General features: G+C 31.6%; 3 protein-coding genes and 1 long non-coding RNA gene across 7 annotated transcripts in view; 3 read left to right on the top strand and 1 right to left on the bottom strand.

Moving 5' to 3' along the window:
- Positions 1 to 1,937: 1,937 nt before the first annotated feature.
- On the top strand, positions 1,938 to 7,709 carry LOC148276206 (mpv17-like protein). Of its 2 annotated transcripts, none has more exons than XM_088234603.1 (5): positions 1,938 to 2,203; positions 2,685 to 2,878; positions 3,500 to 3,633; positions 5,055 to 5,186; positions 7,148 to 7,709. In XM_088234603.1, the coding sequence occupies exons 2-5, from the start codon at positions 2,737 to 2,739 to the stop codon at positions 7,316 to 7,318; spliced, it is 579 nt and encodes a 192-aa protein (XP_088090729.1). In that variant the 5' UTR covers positions 1,938 to 2,203; positions 2,685 to 2,736; the 3' UTR covers positions 7,319 to 7,709. The 2 variants fall into 2 exon arrangements, with proteins under 2 accessions (XP_088090729.1, XP_088090728.1); XM_088234602.1 differs by having other exon boundaries at positions 1,938 to 2,299.
- Positions 7,710 to 10,025: 2,316 nt separating this feature from the next.
- Positions 10,026 to 19,963, top strand: LOC148276205 (intraflagellar transport protein 81 homolog). The gene is made up of 11 exons (XM_088234601.1): positions 10,026 to 10,311; positions 11,777 to 12,170; positions 12,777 to 12,898; positions 12,995 to 13,126; positions 13,628 to 13,759; positions 13,986 to 14,187; positions 14,278 to 14,396; positions 14,492 to 14,668; positions 14,892 to 15,017; positions 15,586 to 15,855; positions 19,735 to 19,963. Exons 1-11 carry the CDS (start codon positions 10,165 to 10,167, stop codon positions 19,897 to 19,899), a joined length of 1,986 nt encoding a protein of 661 aa, XP_088090727.1. The 5' UTR covers positions 10,026 to 10,164; the 3' UTR covers positions 19,900 to 19,963.
- On the bottom strand, positions 10,057 to 22,377 carry LOC148276204 (uncharacterized). Of its 2 annotated transcripts, XR_015823832.1 has the most exons (3): positions 22,175 to 22,377; positions 21,278 to 21,518; positions 10,057 to 12,042 (listed from the first exon to the last, which is right to left on the bottom strand). It is a non-coding gene; the product is annotated as an uncharacterized LOC148276204 (long non-coding RNA). The 2 variants fall into 2 exon arrangements; XR_015823833.1 differs by lacking the exon at positions 21,278 to 21,518.
- A 42-nt stretch (positions 22,378 to 22,419) lies between these two features.
- Positions 22,420 to 23,857, top strand: part of milt (trafficking kinesin-binding protein milt) — a 146,267-nt gene continuing 144,829 nt past the window's right edge. Inside the window, exon 1 of one of the 2 annotated variants that reach the window (XM_088234595.1) lies at positions 22,420 to 22,684. The gene's annotated coding sequence lies outside the window, so the exon portion shown is untranslated. The remainder of the gene's footprint in view (positions 22,685 to 23,857) is intronic. The other variant, XM_088234596.1, reaches the window with a different exon arrangement.

Here is a 23,857-nt window from a genome sequence, read left to right as displayed (position 1 = left end):
AAATAAAAAACAAATATAAAGACAACACCATGTAATATAGCCGGTCTATTCCAGAAAACTAACAGTAAAGTAGCTTTAATCGAAAAAAGCATAAGTGGCTTCCATGTGACAGGCATAAGCTTACTCAACGCGAATACTTTCAGTGATGAAGACTATTATGCCATAAATTCTGTTGCTTCAAATGTGGTTGACAACTGTTCAAATGATAGAGAAAAACACACTATACCTAATCAGAGCACTGCAACGCGAGATTGTGTTGAAACTCTGATTAAAGGTTGGCTTATTATTGAGATCCCGCTATTAACAATGATTCCATTTTTATTAATGACTCTGTTGTTAAAAAAAAACAATTTCTTAATAAGAAGTCTATTGTAAATGCTAACATTGATGACTCTGTTGCTAACAAAAATCAATTTCTTAATAAGGAGTCTATCGTAAATGCTAACATTGATTAAAATGTTACTTCGTGGCTGGTATTCCAAACGCTCTCGCGGCCGTATTATCTCGTAAATACACGAGATATTATCTCGTGTATTTATATACAAAATGAAAAAAAACGAGAAAAACTGTTTTCTCGTGCCGCGAGAGTGGTTCAGAATAGCACCCCAAGGTTTGTTATATCCCCGAAACCACCGACCTCTTGGGAAAGCAGAAAAAGGACGCGTAAACTGCATTCAGATATAATAATTCCCACTCAAAACAAAATCATGAAGCAAAGAGGAAAAAGCGTATCTCCAAAGAAAAACCACCGATCGAAAAAGAAAAAAAAATAAAGTAGAGGAGTCGAAGTATCGGCCTCGTGGTGTAATGGTCAGCGCATTTGCCTACTATGCAAGAGGTCTCTAGTTCAATTCCCGACATGGTTGATATGAAATATTTATTTAAAATGGTGTTTTTACACTAGAATATTTCATAGTTCCTGGACTGGTACCTGAAGCATGAGACTGATCATCTTACCTTCTCTTCTTAAGGGACAAACAGTTAAGAAATGAAATGAAAGAGACAAAAGTTTTCTATTTCGAGATCAAACTAGCTCATCAGATGAGTCTATTGATGATCATAATATTTGCGACAATGGAAGTAGTTACAATGTTGAAAGTAAATCTAATAGCTGTAAAATTTGTAGTTATCTATAAAATCTAGTAAATTGTGGTAAATATGAGGAGGATGTGGCAATTGGGCACAAACTCAATGTTCAGAATTATTCGCCCTCTGAGTATATTTGTAATTTTTGTAAGATTACTATAAATTGTTCTTTTTTTCAATATTATTTGATTATTTTGTATGTTTTTTAAAATGCTTCATTTCATTATACTGTTTGTAAGAAAAATTCAATATTCTTTATTTGCTTTAAAGAGATTATTATGATGGCTCTCATTGTTCAGATATGAATCTTATTACTCCATCCCATGGATCTTATTATCCCGTTCCGGCCGTACCCTGGGGCAATGGGAATCGAGCCTACTTTTTTTAAAATGAGAAACATACTAATTTTCGATAAGTTTTTTAAATATTTCATCTTGAAGCACACTTTATATGAAACATAAAAAATCATATTAAATTTTGATTGGGAAAAAAAATATTGGAGTTTTCCCTTGCGTGGTGCTGATTCCCCCATACTACTGAAAGTTCAAATTATTGAAGAATAAACTCATTTCGCCGTCTTTTATACACAAGTGTTTTACCACCGAAATCAAATTCATCCGAAATGTTTTCTATTAACTCTTCTGGGGTGATATTCCAAACGCTCTTGCAGCCGTAAAAAACACTTTTATCTCGTGTATATACATACAAAATACGCGAGATAAAAGTGTTCCTACGGCCGCGAGAGCGTTCAGAATAGCACCGCTGACCAACATCGTACACCGTACATTTTGAACTTTGAACGCTTTCTTTGCTGAAGCTAGCAGCACACTGACTCTGATACCAATACCAACATAGAAAAAGTTGAAAAAATGACGTTTGCTTGTCATCTGTCACTGTCATCTACTTCCTAGTTTTGAATTTTCATTCTGTTCTAAATTCTAAGGAATCAGCATCTGCTTCCTGGTTCCGAAATGTCTGCGCTATTTGGAGATGTACGAAGTCATGCTTTACGAAGGTCTTGGTATTGGCAAATGTATGACCGTAAAGCTGCCAACATCGTTAAAAATTATGCAATATCCTCGTGTGACGTTCTCTGTCCTCTTCAAATGAAGAAAGTGTGAGTTCACCGTAGTGATTATAGTTCACTGCCTCAGTTCTAAAATCTCGTGCAACTTAATTATTCGAACGATGTGTCGATAGCTCCGGACTAAAAGTTAGTGTAGTGTAAATTATCTGAAAGTGTATTATTCGAGTTCCATCGTGTAATAAATCATTCATCCACATGGTTATCCACAATCAAATATGTACTTTCGGGTAAACATGGCGCGATACGATTCGTTAAAAAATATTTGTCTAAATGTCACACGCAATATATAAGTTCACTTGATTTAATATTTTCCATCAATATTTTTTACATTTGTGATGCCTATAAAGTCTTAACAATGTTTTTAAACCATTTTTATGATCAGAAGAGATTCTCAAACTCGGTTATGTTTCCCCTTATTATCATCGCACAATTTTAGCTTTAAAAGTCCATTAATAAATCATTTTAATGGTTAATCCTGAAGATAATATTTTCTGTCTTATTAATGTTTCAGGACTAATGAAAAAAAGTAACTCCAAAACAACAGATATTATTTAGAAAAAAAGATGGCTAATTTTATAATGAAAATTGGGTCCCAAATAGCCACATTCTCCACTAAACATCCGATCGTTAGAGGAATGGTATCTTATGGAGTATTGTGGCCAACTTCTTGTTTAATTAATCAAACCATCGATGGGAAACGATGGGGTATGTATTTTAAATACGATTCACTGTCTAACTGTAGTGTAGTGTAGAGCTAATGTAAAATTGTTAAACGAATTAAAATATAATGTTTTTTTTTCATTCAACAATACCATAAATTGTATATCAGATAAACTTATTTAAAGAAATGAATAGTTTTTACAACCAGATAAATCCATCTTAAATCTAAACAATGCTTCTAATTCAGCCAGGGATGAAAAGAAAAAAGGACTGGAAGTATAGAATTAAGAATGACTGGAAGATTTTAAAAAGAGACTTCAAAAAATTTATTTGGTTTCTATGACAATGGTAGCATTTATTAATTATTTAATAACTACTTATTGCATATGTATTTAACTATACCTACGTTTATTTACATACACAACATTTATACCTATACATAAAACAAAAACTATTTTTTTCTTAACATGCGGTGTGCTGTGTACATGCTATTTATTTCATTCAATTTAAAATTACTGAGCTTACACCAACAAATTAATCAACTTGATTATACCTTTAGTCTATGATCACTTCCTCTAAATTGTTTCCTCCGTATTTGATGATTATAAGCTATTATATATTAGATTTTTTTTAAAATTAACTACGTAATGCTGATTTTTATTTCAGGTACATATGACTGGGCCCAGTGTGGAAGGTACTGCTTGTACGGTTCCCTTTTTACTGCCCCTACCTTATATTTATGGGTGAGAATTTCGACAAAAATTTGGCCAAAAACAAATTTTAAAACTGGATTAACAAAAGTAAGAATCATTTTCAAATACTATTTTGGTCTCATTTTTAAATAGAACTTGTATAAACAAGGAAGCGAGGTCTGTATTCAAAGACAGAGTTATATGGCATTCTATCCTCTCTGCCTACCCCTTCGGAGAAATGGCGTGATGGTTTGTTTGTTTGTCATAATAGATACGCAATACTATCAGATACATTGTCAAGAAGTATTAAGAACTGGGTAAAATATCCCATGAGCATTAAAACAAAGTGAAATCGACATATTCTCTAAATGCATGTACCTTCCTGTGCAAATGTAATTCTTATTAATATATTTTAAATATATATGCGACCTCTGTGCTGTAGTGGTTGCACACACTGAAGGTTCTGGATTTGATTCCCAGTGTGAACTCAAAAATTAAATGTGATTTTCGTCAAGCCTGGGTGTTCTTCACCACTGTAATTGGGCCTCCTGGCCTATTGTGGTGCAAAAAAAAATGTATATTGTTGTATTGTTAATTCAACTATAAAATAAAGAAATCTTATCAAAGCGTTGAAAGATTATCTCTTACTCTTTGTTTTAAAAAATGTTTATTACAATATGCATCATTTTAATTCAAACATAATACGTGTTTTTTCAGTTAAATTTCTATTACGATAAATAAAAAAATGTGTGAACTATGGTATCTGACTTAAATTCCATATTATTTCAATAATATGATAAGCATAGAATTTTTATTAGTTTTATTGATTACAGAAAAAAATGTTCCGAAGAAAATCCTAAATGATGTACTCCATCTTTAGCAGACCTATACAATAAATATTGTCGCCGTTGAGGCAAAAATCGCTTACCCTAAAAATGATAGTTTTGAGTTCTAACTTACAATTATAGTCTGCATTATGTAATGGATTAAACAGCCCGTAAAGTAATGCAGACTACAATTATCAAATAAATAAATATGTCATTCAAAGTGTAAAATTATGTTATTTAAGGGGAAAACATCACCAAGGTAACTCTTTAAACTTTTCGACTCTTTAAACGTATTTCTTTAAATAAAAATAAGTATTAAACCACAACATAATGATAATTATTTCTAATATTTCCTTTCTTTCACTAACTCGTATAGTTTACATTGTCCAGATTATAAACAAGCAAAAGTCGCTTAACAAAATTTCAGCCAACTTGCCTCATTGAAAACCTTCCAGATATTTTTTAATGTATCAGAAGGAAAAAGTTACCAATAGAATTTATTTAAAAGGCATGAATTAATTATGTTGAGTACATAAAACCTCCAAAACAAAAAAATCTGATTTTTTCTTGGTCTCCAGGCTTTAAAATTGCAATTTCTCAAAATGATGTTCTTTGGGTAAATGAATTTTGCCTGAACGGTGACAATATATTCTAATAACTAAAAATATTCTGATAATTTAAAATGAAATGTTTTCTTTTCAGGCGTTAGTCGAACAAGTTACATATGGGCCTGCAGCCATGAGTTGTTTCTTTGTTGGAATGAGCCTTTTACAAGGAAACCCCCTGGAAGAAGGCATAGAAGAATTAAAAGTGAAGTTTTGGCCAACTTACAAAGTAAATATGTTTTCTTATTTTAGTATATAATATGAAGTTAACACAAATTTCGATGTTGCATGAACAGGTTATATAGTCTAGAAGGCCAAAAATCTAGAAAAGAAGCTTGAAAAAATCTGTTTTATGAAACATGCTACTAAATTATTTCATGTTTGACTAAAACCGACTATTATCTGCTAGTATAACATTATTATTTGACAATTGAATTCCTAAACATTAGAAATGTTTATGTGACTATTGCTCAGATTCACTCAATTGTTTTATTGCTTTACACACGCGCTCCTCGTAGAAGCATTGGGACATCATCAAATAGAAATGTTTAAAAACTGAGTAGGCATAAAAAATCCGTTAGGGACAAAATGAAATTTTGTAGCACAGCTGAAATTGTAACTTAACATTAACCATCCGGTATGAAGTGAGTAATGTGCTGTCTATAAAAAAATAATCCAATCAGATAAAACAAAAATAGGTTTTTTTGAAGAACTGGAAGTATTATTGAATACGTATAAACCATTTATGCTGATGCTTAGTGAAACGTGTGTAACTAAAGAAATAACAGGTAATAAAGTAGTGTTCTTGGGATACACAACTGTCAGATGTGATTAGTTTAGTCAACATACAGGAGGTGTAATGATTGTAATCAAAAGTAATATTTCTTTTAAGATAATTTCAAACGAGGTTCTGGAAAAAAAAAATTCATGGATACTCACTATACCAGTTTAGATGAAATATATAACCGGAACATATGTAGTGATGTATCATTCTCCAAATCATTACCATTAAATCTTTCTACATTTCTTCAAAGAATGGTGTCAAAAAACATGCAATAAAAAAGGTTTCTTTTTCCTGACTAGAGATTTTTTTTTTTTTTTTAAATCCGCCCGAAACAATAGAATACAACAAACAATTCAAGGTTTTGGCATAAAGGAATTTGTAACAGAATATACAAGAATTACTCAAAATTCTAAAACATTAATAGATTTTGTTATTTCAAATGATTTTCATTTGTTAGTCAATATACCATATGAAAATATCAGATCATGAGACTATAGTCACAACTATTAAATATTAATATTCTGCACCTACTAAAGACAGGGAGATTTTTTCTAGGGAGAAACAAAATTACAGCAAAGAAATTTATATGTATGGAACTCCAAAAAGAAAATTGGAATAATGAAACATCTCTATGTGAAGTAAATGATATAGCTTATAGATTTGTGGACAAAACGTATTTATTTATTCACACAAATACATATATATTACAAAAAAATATAATAATAAACGTATCCCCAACTCTATGAGGCCAAGGGCCCTGTGTTGAGTTGTGATACAACATAATGAAAAGTGGAAGCACGTACATAATGAAATAATATCAAAAATAAAAATTAAATATCATTACATAAACATACATATATTCAAAAGGGCATGAAAGTAATTGACAATATTATGGCTATTAAAAAAAACTATATTTAAGAATACTAACAAATGGTATACACAACCCTTGTGTAAACTTTAGAAACAGAGAAATCTGAAAAAAAGAAAAGTTGCTAAAATAATGCAATCAGATGAAGAATGGAAAATATATATATTGTTTGTTAATTAAGGTGTTCAAATTTTATTTGTAAAACTATCTAAAATAAATACATTACATTATGCATTACTACATTGCTATTCAGTTTCAGTGATGACAAAATCAGAGTTTACAATAATTTTGTGATGTTTTATTCTTAAAATAATATAAGTAATATGGTAGTTAACATCCATTTATAAATTATAAGTATGGTTGTTAGCTATCTTACCAGGTATAATACCTGTTCCGAAATAGCAAGCAATGATACCTTAGCATTTTTTTAAAATTACATATATAATTGAAAGGGTACACACGAACACGTAATACATAGTTGTATAAATATAATATATCGACATATTGTTAATTAATATTGGTTTTCTTTTCATTTCAGGTTGCCGTATGTTTCTGGCCAATATTTCAAACATTCAATTTTGCTATGATTCCAGAAAGAAACAGGGTTATGTTTGTGAGTTGTTGCAGTCTCCTTTGGGTCATATTTTTAGCTTACATGAAAGAATTAGACCGAAAAGAACTAATAAAACTGGAGGGAAAGACACTTTAATGATCATGTGCCTAGGAATCAAATTAAAATAGATAGAACAATTATTATTATAGAGAAATAAAAAATATTCTAATAATATTTATTTTTAAAATGTGTCCGCATTCCATTCCACACTTCAAGTGGTAAAACACATTGCAATCACGCATGAGATCAAATAACAATATTACCATTAATTCAAACATGAATTACTGACCATTATAGGAATAATATTACAATAAATGTAATATCATTATAAAAAATGTACATGCATACTATAATGTATGTGGTGGGTTGAAAACCAAAAATATTATATTGTACTATTTATTTTTAATTGTTTTCTTTTATTTGACTAAAAATGTGATAATTGTTAATGTTTAAATTATATTTTACAAAATTAAAGTTTGTATGATGATGTGTATTTTATTATTTACTCGCTGCATATGTACTCAATTTAGTAGTACTATATTTATTTCTATATGGGTTCTAATTTTAATGCTTCTAAAATTGTAATGAAAGTTGAACTAGTCAAACAACGATTGCTGGCCTGTATTTGAACAATTTAAAACTGCATAACTTTGATTGTTTTCAAAATGAAAACATCGATTAATTTTTGTAAGAATAGTTTTTCCTGGTTTTTAATAATAAATTTTCATTTTACAATAGTAGGCGAACAACAAATTTCTCTTCCTATGAATACAAACGTCACACAGATACAATTATGAAACTTCTTTTCTTACATATTATGTGTCATTATATTTACAGTGGATTTTTTAATTGGCTTTAGCATTGTTAATATTTTTCTACTTATTTTGTTTATGTAATAGCTGTAAAAATCCCAAATAAAATAAAATAAATAAATAAATATCCAACTCATCTTAGCGATCAAGAATCCATCTATATACAAACTTTTACTTATTATTTTTTTTAAATAACGGAATCGATTTGTGGCGCTCGACTGAGGCTTGTTGTTGGATCGGTGACAGTAGCATGAGTATGGGTGGAGGATTGATTGTTTTGTGGGGGGATTCTCCTTTTTAGTTTTGAAACGAGAAAGGAGTGAACTTTCTCGAAACTGTTAGACTTACCTATGTTTATGTTGCTTGCAGAGCCGACGGTTGGGCCTGGTAGCGAACTGCGAACCAGTTTGTTTATAAAATAATTCAACATGACATTGGTAAAAGCATAAAATTTATTATGGAATGCCATATTTTTTTTTTTTTAAAGGCGTTTAATATTATTGCTATTACCGTCACACCGTTTCCCCGTAGGGGTAGGCACACACATCTATCTTGACATTCATTCTTAGTTTCTTTTACTTTTATACATCTTGTCATACATGCCCTTCAGTTGTGTCTGCTTTTGACATGACCAGACTTAAGATTTCGGTTTATCTTAATATCAATATTATCGTTATTATATTCTCTGTGCCTGAAAAGATTTAGTTTCAAATAATCACAGTAAAAACTAAGCAAGTAAAACTGTTGTCGCTCATGATAATTTATTGTTTGGAATTATTTTACAATATCTTGTCGTAATTACTACAACTAGATAACTTCAAAATCACATTTTTTTAGTAACCTACTCTCTAAAAATACATCGTATCTTTCTCCATGAATGCTATAAACAGACAAGTGATTCATTCAAATCATATGATGATTTGAATGTTAGGTATATATTTGTAACATTCATAAAGGAAGATAAAAATATGTGTTTTTATTGGGTAACTCACAAATGCTGATTTTGAAGTTACCTAGTTGTAGTAATACCCCATGATATGTATCTACAAACGAAAATAATATTAATGCATAGAGTTGCATATTATAATTCTATGTATTAATGTTACTGCCATAGAATTAAGAAAAGTCCAGAAAGAGCGTAGAATCATATTTTAATACATCAGACTGTGTCCAAAAATCCCCCCACTTTGCCACACTTTCGCCGCGCGCATGCTTGTAGTCGCCGTGTAATTTTGCCAGATCGCGAAAAATATGACCATAGCACAAATGTAAGATAATTATATTTAAAAAAAAAACCATTTGTTAATTTCTCTAAAATTTTATTTACACCCGGAAACATTGATTGACACAACAGAGTAGATAAGTAAAGGGTCATTTAATAAGAGTAATTGAATTAATGCACTTTAAACTTTAAAATTAAAACAAATTTTAATTTACATAGAGGGGATATTTTTATGTCATGTTAAATAATATTTGATGTTTTAAAAATAATGTCGGTCAAATGTCCACCATGGCGTTGTTTAACCCGAGAGGTCCAATTTTCGTTGGTTCTGTCATTAGGTGAGCAAAAAATAAGCTAAAATTCCACTAAATCAATTAAAACAAATGTTCTTATTAATAAAAAGTAGCTTTAAAAAATTTACTACCCTAGCAACACTAACGAAATGTCCATTTTGTTTTCATTGACAATCTGACAGGTGGAAAAATATTTTTTTTTAGTAATGCATTTGCTACTTACACATAAAATGTAATCCCATCCTGTTTCTTTTCAATCCCAGCCGCATTTCTACACTTTAAAATGACAACACGGCATGATTGAATTCAAATTGGGAGTTGCGTACTGAGCGACGTCTACAAAGAAACTAATGGGTCAAAAAATAAAACTACTCGTTTAAGAGTAGTTTAGTCTCCTTCTGTTTGATGTGCGTTTGCGGTTTCTGGACTATTCTTAATTCTATGGTTATCACCAAGTGTAAAAACGGGTATCTAGTATCTATATTAGTTTCCATAGTAACTGTCACCACAACAAAAAGTTTCTTGCATTCTTGATTGTCAAAACCTTTGACCATCTGTTGTTAAATTTACCAAAAAACTACTACAGGAAGAGAGTAATTATAAAATAAACCAAAAATGACAGAACAACTTAAATTCATCACAACTGAACTTAATAAAAATCTGGGAACTAACTACGACCTCATCAAATTTGATGCTTTAAATGAGGTTCAACATTTGCAAGTACTTATTGATTTGCTTGCACATTATGATGCCGGGCAAAAGGTCAGTATATATGGAGCCTATCAATCTATAAACGCACATAGACGCGCCATGTAGAATAAAGTATGGAAAAAAAAAAAAATGTTTATATGAATATTAATTATTTTAAGTTTTAATCATTTCAAAACAAATACTTACAAATGAAAAGATAAACTATTATTTTTACAGTGTTTGTCCAAATGGTATTTACACGCTTTCACGACACAAGCAGGCATTTTGGTTTTGATTCTGAACGACAAGCTCACGTCACATCCAGTTGGCGGTTGACGACTGACTTAATATGTGATGACTGAGCATTTGGGCATGAGTTAAATGTTATCACTTTTGAGGTCTCAGGGAGTGTCTATGTGTATTAATAGGTCGATGGTAGAGTTATACTATGAGACCAGTCGATGGTACTTTTTTAGGATTATTTTTCAAAAGGGGTTTGAAATTTTGATGGTATTTACTTAGATGCCTTTCTTAAAGATATGTAACAGTCATAGTCAAAATTGTTTCCATATTTGGTAGCATAACCGTTTTTTCCACTGGTCTTTTTCCAGTCTATTGTAAATGCTCTTTATTCTTTATAGGCATTTTAAGGGTAATCTACTCAACCGAATCCCTCCTTTTTCCTATTTTATCCTAATTTTTTCGTATTTTTTTTATTTTCTTTTATTTAGGAAACATACAGTACAGTTACAAAGTTTTATATTTTACACAGTTAGACTTAACTCTAATGGACAAGTGAAGTTTCCACAATATAAAGTAATTATATGTAAGGTTATTAATGAAAGTACAAAAAAGAGAAGGAAAAAAACATAAATGGAAGTTGTTTAAAAATTAAAATTTAAGTAAAAAAAGTTATTTTAAAGTTTGTAGTTAGTATTTACAAATGGAAATAATATCCTTTTCATCCCTCCTTACGCTTTGGGAACGATATTATTATTATTTAATTTAACTATCTTGTATGTTATTCTTTAAATATTATTATTTTCTCGTACATATTTTTATTTTTCCATCTGTTCGTAAGTATGTTAACAAAAAGTATTATATAGTCGTGAAAAACTTTAATTGGACTTATACACTATATTATAGCATAAATTGTTTATAAATTTACGATTGTTTTTCCAATATGAGACTATTTTTTTCTGCCTCCATTTGATAAGATATGGTTTCCCAATAAAGTGGTGCCATCATGTAGCGGTGGATGATGTCATTAAAACATCTATATAAACCGGATATCGCAGGTTAGTTAAAAATTAGGTGATTACAGCTGCTTAATAACGCCACTGCTCTCTTTAAGCTGACATCTATAGTCACTGTTAAAACAGTTGTCTTGCTACGCCCACTGCATCATGGCATATAACGGCTGCTAGATAACAGCCTCATTTTCTTAGAAAACCATAGCTTTAGCTTTGAGTGCAGATATCGGAATAATATTATTAATAACATTAAATGATTCTTTCACCATTATACTGTTTTCAAGTTGAAAGTGACTGAAGAGGATCCTGAGACCATTTCACTGCGTCTCTTTGACATGCTTCGTAATGTGAAATACAAACCAGATCCTGATGCCGATCTATCAAATTTTCGAAAGAATCTTGTAACTGGAGATAGAACAACAATATTTTCACTCATTCAATGGTTACTGAAGAATAGCGATAAGGTTAAGAAGACTGCTTACTTGGCCAAGTTCCTGGTTCGTCCTGATATTCCTGCTGACATCTTAGGCAACGCAGACATGGCTGATCTCTTGGAAACCCATGAAAAATTAATAGAAGAATTTAAAGAAGCTCATAAAAGATCTGTGTCACTAGGTCAACATAGCTCAACTGAAGTTATAAATGACATCAAAGAAATGGGAATGGAGAGGGATATTGGTTAGTAGTTATTGTAATCATTTTAGATATAAATACATTTTAATGTTATTTATATAAATATGGTCGGTATAATGATTCTCGTGTGCATAATCTATATGTTGTGCTAATATAATTTTATCATTTTTGTATTAGGTATATATACTTTTTTATCTCCTTCACCCATACACATGAAGTAGCAAGTATGTCCCATAATATAAATATAATCCTTTTCCTTAATTAATATAGTTAAATAATATAATACGTGTTTTTTTCTATTACAATCTACTTTTATACACTTACATATTTAGTTAATGTTATAACAAAAAGAGACTAGCTCTTGTACTTGGAGATTGACTTAAGCTGTTATAGTTATTTAGTAATTTGAAGTTATTTGATTTAGAATGAATATAGGTACATGAGAAAAAATATACAAAATAAAAAGAAAAACATAATATAAATAATACAGTTATACTAATTAAAATAGAATGCTGTTTTTACTATTAAATTTATTATTTTATAATGTATGTTAATAAGTGCTTTTTATCAAGTTTTACAATTGAATTAAAACTCAATACCTAGTTGGTTATTATAAAGTTTTGACTGTAATCAAAATAAACTGTATTTCAGTAATAAAACGACTCGAGACGGCACAAATGAATCTTTATGATATTCCTAATAAAGAAACATTACTTAATTTGGCTAAGTCTTACCGAATTCAGGAAGAAAAATCAAAGCAATATGAAACACAGGTTAGTTCAAAGTTGTTACATGAAATATCTAGTGGACTCCTCACAAAAATTCATTGGTTTCCCAACATTTTTTATTGTGTATGTCGTAATTTGCAGCTTAATGAGCAGAAGGACAAATTAAAGAAAGCCGGCGATCATTTACAGAGAAACCTTGTTTCCTTTAGAGGCCAGGCTCCTGCACCAAAAACACCCCGAGAACTTATTCAGCGATTAAATGAAGAAATCAAGGTTTTACATTTTTATAGTGAACACAAGTTTAAAAAAAAAGTGCTACTCAAATATTACCTATTTATCAATGGCATTTATTTGAAAGTTGTGTGTAGAATATTTTAAAAGCAATATGATAAATTAGTTAAAAATTTGAGATTATCTTTTTTGTTTTTAAACAATAAAAAAATGTCTCATGTGAAAAAAATAACATGCTCATTTAGTAGTATGTTTATAGTTAAAGAGGTGCGTAGATTTTCATGGTCACTGTTATCAATATGTTTCTTTTTTCGTGATAACTTACACAGGATCACCCAAAAAAGATACATATTGATGTTTATTGTTTTTTTCATTTTATAGTGATTTGTATTTCTGCATGCATATGCCTTGTGAAGATATAATATTTTAACTGATATAAATGAGAAAGGAAGAGATTATCACCGTTTTCTAAACACTTTCTCAATATGTTTTCAAATTTTAAAACGCACAAGGCGTAAAACATCTGTAATAATGATTTTTTAGGTAAATGAGTATTTGGCGAAAGAAAAACATCCAGAGGAATTAGCAAATGCTCAGCGAGATTTAAGCGTACTACACGGTGTTCAAAGTCATGACAACATTACAAGAGATAATCTCCTTCAAATACAAGAAAAGGTTTATTTATACATAATGTATTTTTCAAATTTTGTTATATTATACTAAGACGTCTGTTTTTATTTTTTTATTTGGAATTAAAGAAGATTTGTATTCTCTTCATCAAGTCTTTTGAAATATATTTATACATACCTACTATAAAATCTAACGACGAAATTTATTTCAATCTTATGATAATCCAATGCTTTTTGTCTTTCAATGTTAAAAATAATATTACTTCTTTTAGATTGAAAATGTGAATCGAGATATTGAGAGTGTGGTTCAGAAAAAAATGGCCGTTTCTGACCCACAAGATGATAAACTTACACCATTTAGACACCAAGCAGCTGTTATAAAGCGAAACAAACAAGCAACTGCAGATAAATTGGAAGAACTCAAAAGTGTCCTTCGTGATACTGAATCAATTCTTTCAGATAAACAAACACAAGAAAGTTATCATTTTTATTGCATTTTAGTAGTATTTGATCATATGGAAAATATTGTATAAAAATTTATCTAAATTTATCTATTCTTTTAGGTGCAACAGTTATTAGGTGATACTGTGTTGAGAGGTGAAGAATTGAAGAAGTATGTTAATAAGCTAAGGGCTAAAAGTTCAATTTATAAAAGACAAAGAGCTGTATTATCTGCCCTTAAGGTAAAAATCTTTTGATAAAAATTCTTATCTCGTTTTTCATTTGCAAATGTATGTATCTACACAATCTTAAAACACATAAATGAATTATTTTTCAGTCTGAAGCAGGTGTGTTGACACGCACCCTTGAAATCTTGCAATCGAGAGACGCTACTTTAGAAATAGCTCTCTTGAATCACAAAAAATTTCATGTAAATGTTGACAGCCAACCTTTGAATAATGAAAATATATCATTTGAAAATTTGGCACAGAAGCCACAATCTGAAATTCTGCAGGTAATTTATTCATTATTTTAAAACTAAAAAAATATTACAAGTATTATTATTTTATTTGTAAGACTGATTAGCCCATTTGCCTTTTTACTATCTGTTTAGTCATTGTTCTTACAATAGTATACTCTTAAAATAATTGAAATTTGAACATTAAGAATGATTGTTCAGTTGAATATACATTGTCGAAAGCACATTTTTGGCATATTTAATTTAGACTTTCTTCTAGATGATATCCCAACTAACACAGAAATTAACAGAATTAAAACAAGAAGTTTCTCCATTTGTTAACCATTTAAAACCAATGAAAGAGGAATTTCAAGCACTGCAGCAACAATACGAACAGAAAAAAAGGGTTAGTAAATATAAACCTTAAATCCTTTAATAAAATCAAATTTCCATTTCAAGCACTTAATTTAAAATTAAAATAATTGGTTAAAAACAAAGTTGTTTTTATTCATTTTATTACTTAAATGAAAAATTCATTCATCACATCACTGTTCTTTTGATTAAAACTAGTGATTCTAATTAAGAAATACTGGTTGTAAGATAACAAATAGTTAAATTTTAAAAGTGCACTGAAGAGTGCATAATTTAGATAAATTATTCTATTGGATATAGATTAAGAAATTCTAATTTTATGCATATGAACTATGTAAGTGCAAACAAAAGACCCAGGTTACAAAATGAAATGAAATTATAATTTTAAAAGAGAACATAAAAATGAGAATGAATAGAAAATGATCTCTCAGCATATGTTTTCCTATTGCAACATTTGAAGAAAACTGCAATAATTTTATGTAATGTCACCAATATTATCAACAATTGTTTTAGCCGAATACTAAGGAGTTTTTGGATGTGCATCAAGATTTTAAAAAATGTTTTCATTTTTTAAATATTGATATATTTTCTTTATTGATTAGGTCTATGATTCTACATCAATAAATTTGGCCTCTCAAATGGAACCTATGGAAAATCAGGTTTCTGAACTTCAAAAAACCATCAATGTACAGGAGGAAGAATGGAAAACGTTACGTCAAAGAATAGAAAAAGCTGAACAACTTCTAGATATTATTGATAATGAAAGCAAAATGCGAAGTGGTGATTTTTCAATACCCAAACAACCATCTAAAATGGAATCATTGCAGATTCAGATACATCAACAAGAAAAGCAGGCAGCTATGTTAAAGGAGGTAATTAAACTAGTAATTTAGCTGAAGAATGCTTTTGAAATGTGATCTCGGGGGCGCATGTGTGGTAAAACTATCTATGATAGGTGCACAAATGTTGAGATCATGCAGTGTGTAAAGGTAAATCCGCGGTAAGACCAATTATGTAACATTAAATGCCAAATTTAGGGAACTTACCAGAAATAAGAAAATAAACGCTGATAATTGCGCCGAACAAGCTATAACCAAAGCCTATAAAGAAAGCACTCCAAAGATAAGAGCAAATGACGATGGGAAAATGCCATACTGGTGGTCAGTGGAAATCAAAGAGCAAATAAAAGTTGTAAATAAATAAAGAAAATCATATTAGAGATGTAGAAATCCGAATCTTAGACTGACCGGGAAAAAGGATAGCCGCATCTAAGAGAAAATCATGGGATTCACTCTGTGAAAACTTAAACGAGGGTGTATTTAGAAAAGCGTACCAAATCATCAAAAACCAATTAAAGATACCTAGTCCAAGATGCGACTTATCTTTGGATAAAAGAAAAGAAGTGATCGGACAACTATTCATCACCTCTAGGGACAGCAAGTTGCAAAAAGGTGCAGGGACCGGAGATGCGCAGTGATTGGGATACAGTCAGTGAGTATGAAATTAGGAAGGCGCTAAGCAGAGTAAAGATTGGAAAATCACCTGGGCCCGATACTGTCTCACCTGATGCAGTAAAGAGTATGATAGAGGAAAACTTGGCTTACTTTCAAGCATTCTTTAGCGGGCTGATGAAAAGTAGGAAGTTCCCTGTTACACAGAAGAGTGCAAAATCAGTTCTCATAGAGAAACCAGGGAAAAATATCAATGATGAAAAGAAATACAGGCACATATGTCTTTTAAATGTAATTGCCAAGCTATATGAAACAATAATAAACGGGAGATTAATTACTGAACTAGAAGAAAAAGCAGGACTTTATGAAAACCAATATGAAACCTTCAGAAAGGGCAAATAAACAGTAGACGCGATAGAGAAGGTCGTTTCCTTGGCTAGATAGGCAAAAAGTGAAAGACGGCTAAATGCATTAGTTTTAGTCGATGTTAAAAACGCTTTTAATACTGCATCTTGGCCTATCACCATGGAAAAGTTAAAGAAAAAGGAGGTGAGAAACTATCTGGTAGATGTCCTAATAGACTTCTTAACGGACAGAAGAGTGTGGATTAAAAGAGGTATTGGAATTAACACATTTGGAGGTGTCCCGCAGGGGTCGGTCTTGGGTCCGACCCTGTGGAACATTTTGTATGATGAGGTGATGTCGGTGGAGGTTCCTGATAGAATGAGGCTTGTCTGTTATGCGGACGATCTTGCAGTCTCAGTAACAGCGAAAACAGAGACAAAATTAATGATGTAATAACTTATATTTACATATAAGTTATTAATTTAAAAAATACTTGGTACCAGTCTGAAGATGCCCATTAGAGGGTGAAAGCGCTAATTGGTCAAAACAAATAAGTGGAAGTGTACCAAGTATTTTTTTAATTAATAACTAATATGTAAATATAAGTTATTACATCATTACAATGGAATTCCATCAAGAATTGTCAATAAATAATTTTATTGAAAAAAGAGACAGAATTGGTTGTTTAGACGGAAACTGCCCTCTACAATATAGGAATATGGATGAGAAGAAATAAACTAGACATTGCACCTCAAAAAACAATAGCAATTATGATGAGTGGCGATAAAAGGACAAAAAACATTGTTTTTGAGATCGGAGGAGCTAAAATAAAACCATCAAAAAAGGCAATGTACTTGGGAGTGACTTTGGATCCCGTTTTAAGCTTTGGTAGACACATTAAACGAGTATGCGAAAAATCTCAAAGGTCAGCAAGAGCATTAAACGCAATAATGTCAAATACTAGCAGACCTAAACAAATAAAAAGAAAGATTCTGGCAATGGCAGTAAAGTTGATTATCATGTATGCGGCACCGATTTAGCAGGGTGCACTCAATCGAGAGTACTGCAGGGAGATGATAAGGAGTGGACAGAGAGTATTGACTCTAAGAGTATGCTGCGCATAATACAGGACCATCGCCACGGATGCTGCACAGCTGTTAGCGGGAATGATCCCGGTTGGTCTACTTGCAGGAGAGCGAGGACAAATATACAAGACATATCCACCGATCACCGAAGAGATCAAACGGCTGAAGAGAGAGACGACTCTTCAAAGATGCCAAGGTGAATGGGACACCTCTCTAAAAGGAAGATGGACGCACAGGCTAATTAAGGATATGAAGGGTTGGGTAAACCGGAAGCATGGTGAAATTACTTTTGGAATGACGCAGTGCATGTCTGGGCACGGGGTTTTCGGTAAATACCTCCATAAAATTCAGAAATCCCCGATGGAGGCATGCATGTACTGCGAGACAGAAACCGACGATGCCGAACATAGCCTGTTTGTCTGTGAGAAATGGAGCGGAAAGCGGGAAGTTTTAGGTTCTCAAATGGGCTGAAATGTTGACGCAGACTTATGGACTACATGTTGCGGTCACTAAAAGCCTGGAACTTAGAAGCTTCATAATATCAAGAAAAGAAAAGGACGAAATGTTACTGACACCTCTTCCTGTAGAGGCAGCAAGATAGAAATATGTTATTCTGATAAATGAAACTGAAAAAAAAAGGTAGGAATCAGCCCGTAAAAGAAGACGGGGGGTTTTAGCCGGTACGAGTCTGGCACTATCCAGTCAGAATGACTGGGTGTCCATGATGGATTTCCTCTTCACAAAAAAAAAACGTGTCTAAAGCTGAGACAAGCATTATTGACAAAATTAGGGAAGAAGTGCTGCGTTAGTTTGGATAAATAGAGCGAATGGACTATAAAAGATCTCCTAAAAAAGATTTACAACGTAAATGTTGATGGATGCAAAAAACAAAGAAGACAGAGAAAGATATGGTATATCCAAATTCAATAAATACTTGAAGATAGAGACATTTCATGTCAAATATCAGAATAAAAGGCATGCATCCATAAGAAGATGTATAAATGTAGAGGAAACAAGCTCTGTATGCAAGGACAGAGTAGTATGACGTGTGATAGTTAATTTGTTTGTAGTCAAGTTTTTACGATATTTTTAATATACCATATTAGTATATTAATAAACTAACCCAAATATATAACACAATATTTTTTCCTCAAAATATTTTTCTAAAAAACATTTGCGTTTATTCGGGGTTTAAGATTAGCGACACTTCTATTGAAAAAGGTTTTCAGATATGTAACATTTCCAACAATCTGGGTGGGAGTGAGGATAAGGCGGCCTCCGTGGTGTAGTGGTCAAGACGCTTGACTCACAGACGGAAGGTTCCGGGTTCGATTCCCGGTGAGAACACAAAAATTAAATGTGATTTTTCCCAAGCCTGGGTGTTCTGTGATGTAATTCACCACTGTAATTGGGCCTCCTGGCCTGTTGTGGTGCAAAAAAAAAAAAAGAAAAAAAAAAAAAAAAAAAAAAACATTTTACGAGAAGATAATGATGCATCGAATAGTAATCATTCAAGCGACGCTGAAAATAATTTAAGCATATCAAAAAATCATGTTTCTAATAGTACAATTTACCTTATTAACTTTTGTTTTATACTCGAGGCCGTGTTATATTCGGGCTAATACAGTAGCTATTATAAATACGTAATATGTATTGTGTGTGGCACCTGTCAGTATATTTTTGACAAAACTTAAAATACTATGAAGGCCTAAATAAGATTTAATGTTATTTTATTCAATATTTCATCCAATCAATCTGTACTGTTGAAAACAAGATCCTCTTATCATTTCTTGATAGTGACATTTTGTGACCTGAGTATTTAAAAAAAAATTCATTGGGTCTGATCTGATTGTTATTGAATTGCTTTCAGGAACAAAAAATTGTTAGTGATCGTCAGTCGATGTTAGGGGAACAATCTACAATATGGTCACAATTGCACGAGTTACTTGAATGCAAAATGCAGTGCATAGAAGAGGCGAAGAAAAAACAAGGATCAGTAACAATTACAAAGCAAGCACAAACCCTTACATTATAAAATTCTAGCCAATACATGTACATGTGAACATATTATGTATTATGTCATAATAAATTTTTAAAAAATGTATTTAACAATATTTTGAGTTTGTCCAAATTTTTGTAGACAAGGACTGGATTCAACTCCCTAGGGAGCTGTATATATAAACATATTACAACAGAGACGAAGAACGCTTAAGAGAAGGTAATATAGAAGTCTAGGCATCTACAGGGCTTATGACCTGTCAATGGCTGGTTTAAGTGGCCACTTTACGCACTGTGTAACATTCACCATTCTGCCCATATTTGAACATCTATATACCTTCAATTCTTTCATCTGTTGATGTTTGTGAAGTGAAAGAGCTGAAACCATTTTTTATGCGGGTGAGATTCATCTAATGTTGACAAGGACTGGATTCAACTCCCTGGGGAGCTGTTTATATAAACAAGTCCTTTATACTAAGGATGGCATGTGAAAGGGAACAAATCAACACTTTTCAAGATTAATTAATATAACCAGCACCCATATGCCCGTGGTAATAAAGGTAACAAATATCACATAAATATATTTCTTTGAAATCTAAATGGGAAAAATAAGATAACGAAAACTGATTTTAAGCGATATTTTTTAATGATGGTGACGCGAGTGACGATAGTTCAAGGTCACACACTTACGATCTTACTTTTAGGTCTCACGATTATTTATCTTTAGCGTAATACTGCTCACATTAAGTTCCCGTAACAGACGATCGAGATATGCTGCAATTTATTTAATAATGTGTCACTGGGTGCGGATAAGGGTTTGCTAATGACGATAAAGAGCCACTAAGTCGACCAATAATTCCAAAATTTAAATCCTCAACTTTTTCACATCAAAACAGCTTTTTTTTATGTATTAGCTATGTTTGTGGCCGCCACTGCACCATTGTCATAATATTGTATATTTTTCGAGGGAATCGATTGTATGACACAAAATATCATCAAAATCTTGAAATATAATTGAAAAAAAGCTAACAATTTGTGGAAAAGTGAAAAAAACTGATAAAAAAAATTTTCTTCACAATTTATAAAAATGACACTATCTTAATGTCGGTAAACAGTTTTTAAAATTCAACTAACGAATAATAATTTTTGTACGAATAAAGCTAAAACTGTGCGTCTAGGTAAGATAAACTAATTTTAAAAAAAACAAATAAAAAGTCTCTATGTTCCAGGGTAAAATTAACGTCATTTACAAAAATTATTGTAAAATTACCGATATTTTACTGCGCTTTTTGCTAAAATTACATAATTTAACATCCATTCTTATAAAAGTATTGAAATTTACAAATATACAGGTGGTAGGTATTACAAATACTTCAAACAGTGTACATTATAGTATAAAAATAATTTTATATTACATAATGCTACTTTAGGTTTGTCCACTTTACTAGGCATCAGTTTCTCGACGTCCTAGACGACAGTTGCTAATTTAGTTGGTAGTTCATGTCAGAACCACGAGATGTGAACCTGACTTGTGAGGATACACAGGAGCTGGCAGCCGACCGAGATGCCCGGAGAATCTTTGTAAACACCATATGCTCCAACTAGGTAGCGGACATAGAATGATGATGATGATGATGATAACTTTTGGTAGGTCAACTATAAAATAATTAGTAAAAAGTTAGTGCAAATACTGCTTTTTCGCTATTTTGATAAACTGTATTTGATATTCAAACATGTATCTTGGAAAGTATTGGTCATTCAAGACATTCGTATATTTTTTAAATAAAATCTTTAGGGACGTAATTGTACACAAAAAACTGATTCTAAGCACAATATTTTCAAAATCACGGCATGGGCGGTGGTCGTTCAAGGTCACAAACTTAAGGTTTTACTAAGGACCCTATGTTTACCGACCCTGTTAAGTTTCAAAATATAACCTTTTTTATCAAAGAAAGTGAAAAAAAGTACATACCGAATGACCTTGAATGTCCCCTACTTAAAATATATCTCGACAACCAAAGGATGGATCTAAACCTGGTTTTCGTAAAGTGACCTAAAACAAAGCTACTCGTATTTGTTATATCTTAAAAAAATAAAAATTAGTACGTCATATTCGTTTCTTACCGAAAATTAAATACCGTAAATTACAGTATTTTACCGCGCCTTCTGGTAAAATTACGTAATTTTACATCCGTAATCACAGGTAAGAAAGTGAAAAATTATTGTTCAAAAACTTTTGAAAGACCACATTCTTAATACAAAATGACATTCTAACACGTACTCGCGGTATTCGCTTTAAAGATCTAACTTACTTAATTTAGCCAGTTTTCGTTTTGTTCAAAAAATACATTTTATATTTTAGTACAGATTTATCTGCTTTTTGTATTACATGCAGTTTTTCTTTTCTCTTTCCGGCGATATAAAAACGTAATTTAACTTAAAAGTGTAGATAGTAGATAGCAGGCTTGCACTCTAAGTCGACGATTTGTTTTTTTAGTAGGTATTATTGTTGGTTTTAATAGTTTATTTTCATGGTACTTTCATGAACATCCATCCATAAAGTCAAAATGAGAAATGTCTGACGTTAAGTTCGTGATGTTGGTGCTGAGCTCGCGCCTTGTGCCGTGTTCGGGGAATATTTGAGTTTAAGTTACGACAAAATTATGAACCGTTTGTGAATTTGTGTGAAATAGAAGAATTCATTTATATCGCCCTAAAACACATAAATGATATTTTTCTAAATTATTTCTTGTGCTTTGTACTTTATTATTTGTATCCTGTCTGTTCACACTCATCACTCATCAGTTGATTATTTGCATTGGGTAAGTAAGTTATCTGTAATTTTGCGTGATTCAAATGTTTAATTCGGATTGTTGATCATAAAAATTCGTCTGCCACTAAATTTGTGCCGGTATTTAGTTCCATTCTCAGAAATCATACAAAAAAAATATAGGTTATGTGTACGTCTTTATTGATTTTGCTTTCCATTCCAGACAAGAGAATAATATATTTAAGAAACAGAGAGGTTAATTTAAACTGAAATAATCGAGTTATACTGAGTAATTTATAATTATTAATCAAATTATCGATACTTGATTTGTCATAGCGACTATCTTAAAAAATATCTTGACATTTGTTTTTGTTTCGCGATAAGATTGACAGGTAAACACTGCTTTCTTAAGCGGGTTTACGATTCATTGATTTATTAGTCATTTAGTTTGAAAATTGGTTGGGATTTTCCAGATTTGCCTCTTTGAATTAATTAGTTTTTTTCTTCTTTAAACTTATCTAGTCATTTCTGTAAAAACTTACCAAGTATTACTATAAGTTCCCTCATTTAAGTAACTAGGATGGTTGTTCTTGGCCCTATTTCATACAATTATTTAATAAGTTCTTATTCAGATTCATCAAAATTAAGTAAGCTTTTGATGGTTTTAGGAAATATATTAATAATACACAATATATCCATAGGTTTACATTACTTTAAGAATGTTTGAAAAGAGTAAACCTGTACATACAATTTTGCTACTAAACTTTGACGTCTGGGTTAAATTAAGATTATCATTGCTTTCCACCAGAGAGACAATTGCCAAGCTCGCAATCACTCAAAATGACTGTCTCCGGTAAACTTTCATATGACCACAAGGACTACCAGACTCCAACACATGAAGAGTACAATAGCACAAACTACACTCACCATTCTCCCCTGGCTCGCATGCTCAGAATTTCCTGTGAATCAGTTCTCGCCCTCCAACCAAGCCCAGGTTTTTAAAGAGCCTGACTAACGTATGGAGGGCGAGAGTTCTCATTTTGATAAATGTCCCCCTTCATGCGCAGTTCAATAAAGTATTAGGTAGGGGGCAAGCTCTTTAATATCCTCCCGTTTAACTAGTGATCCCCCAAGACTGCGGCTTTTTTTACGATATAAAGCATCGCATTCACATAGAATGTGTATAGGTGTTTCCTCATCTCCATCTGCAGAACCTACATCTAGA

Source organism: Micrasema longulum, unplaced genomic scaffold (genome assembly GCF_059751315.1).
Source record: "Micrasema longulum isolate JH-2025_06_02 unplaced genomic scaffold, ASM5975131v1 h1tg001259l, whole genome shotgun sequence".
In the NCBI taxonomy this organism is placed as follows: domain Eukaryota; kingdom Metazoa; phylum Arthropoda; class Insecta; order Trichoptera; family Brachycentridae; genus Micrasema; species Micrasema longulum.
Note: the sequence above shows the minus strand (reverse complement) of the source record. Positions and strands in the feature narration are given on the sequence as shown.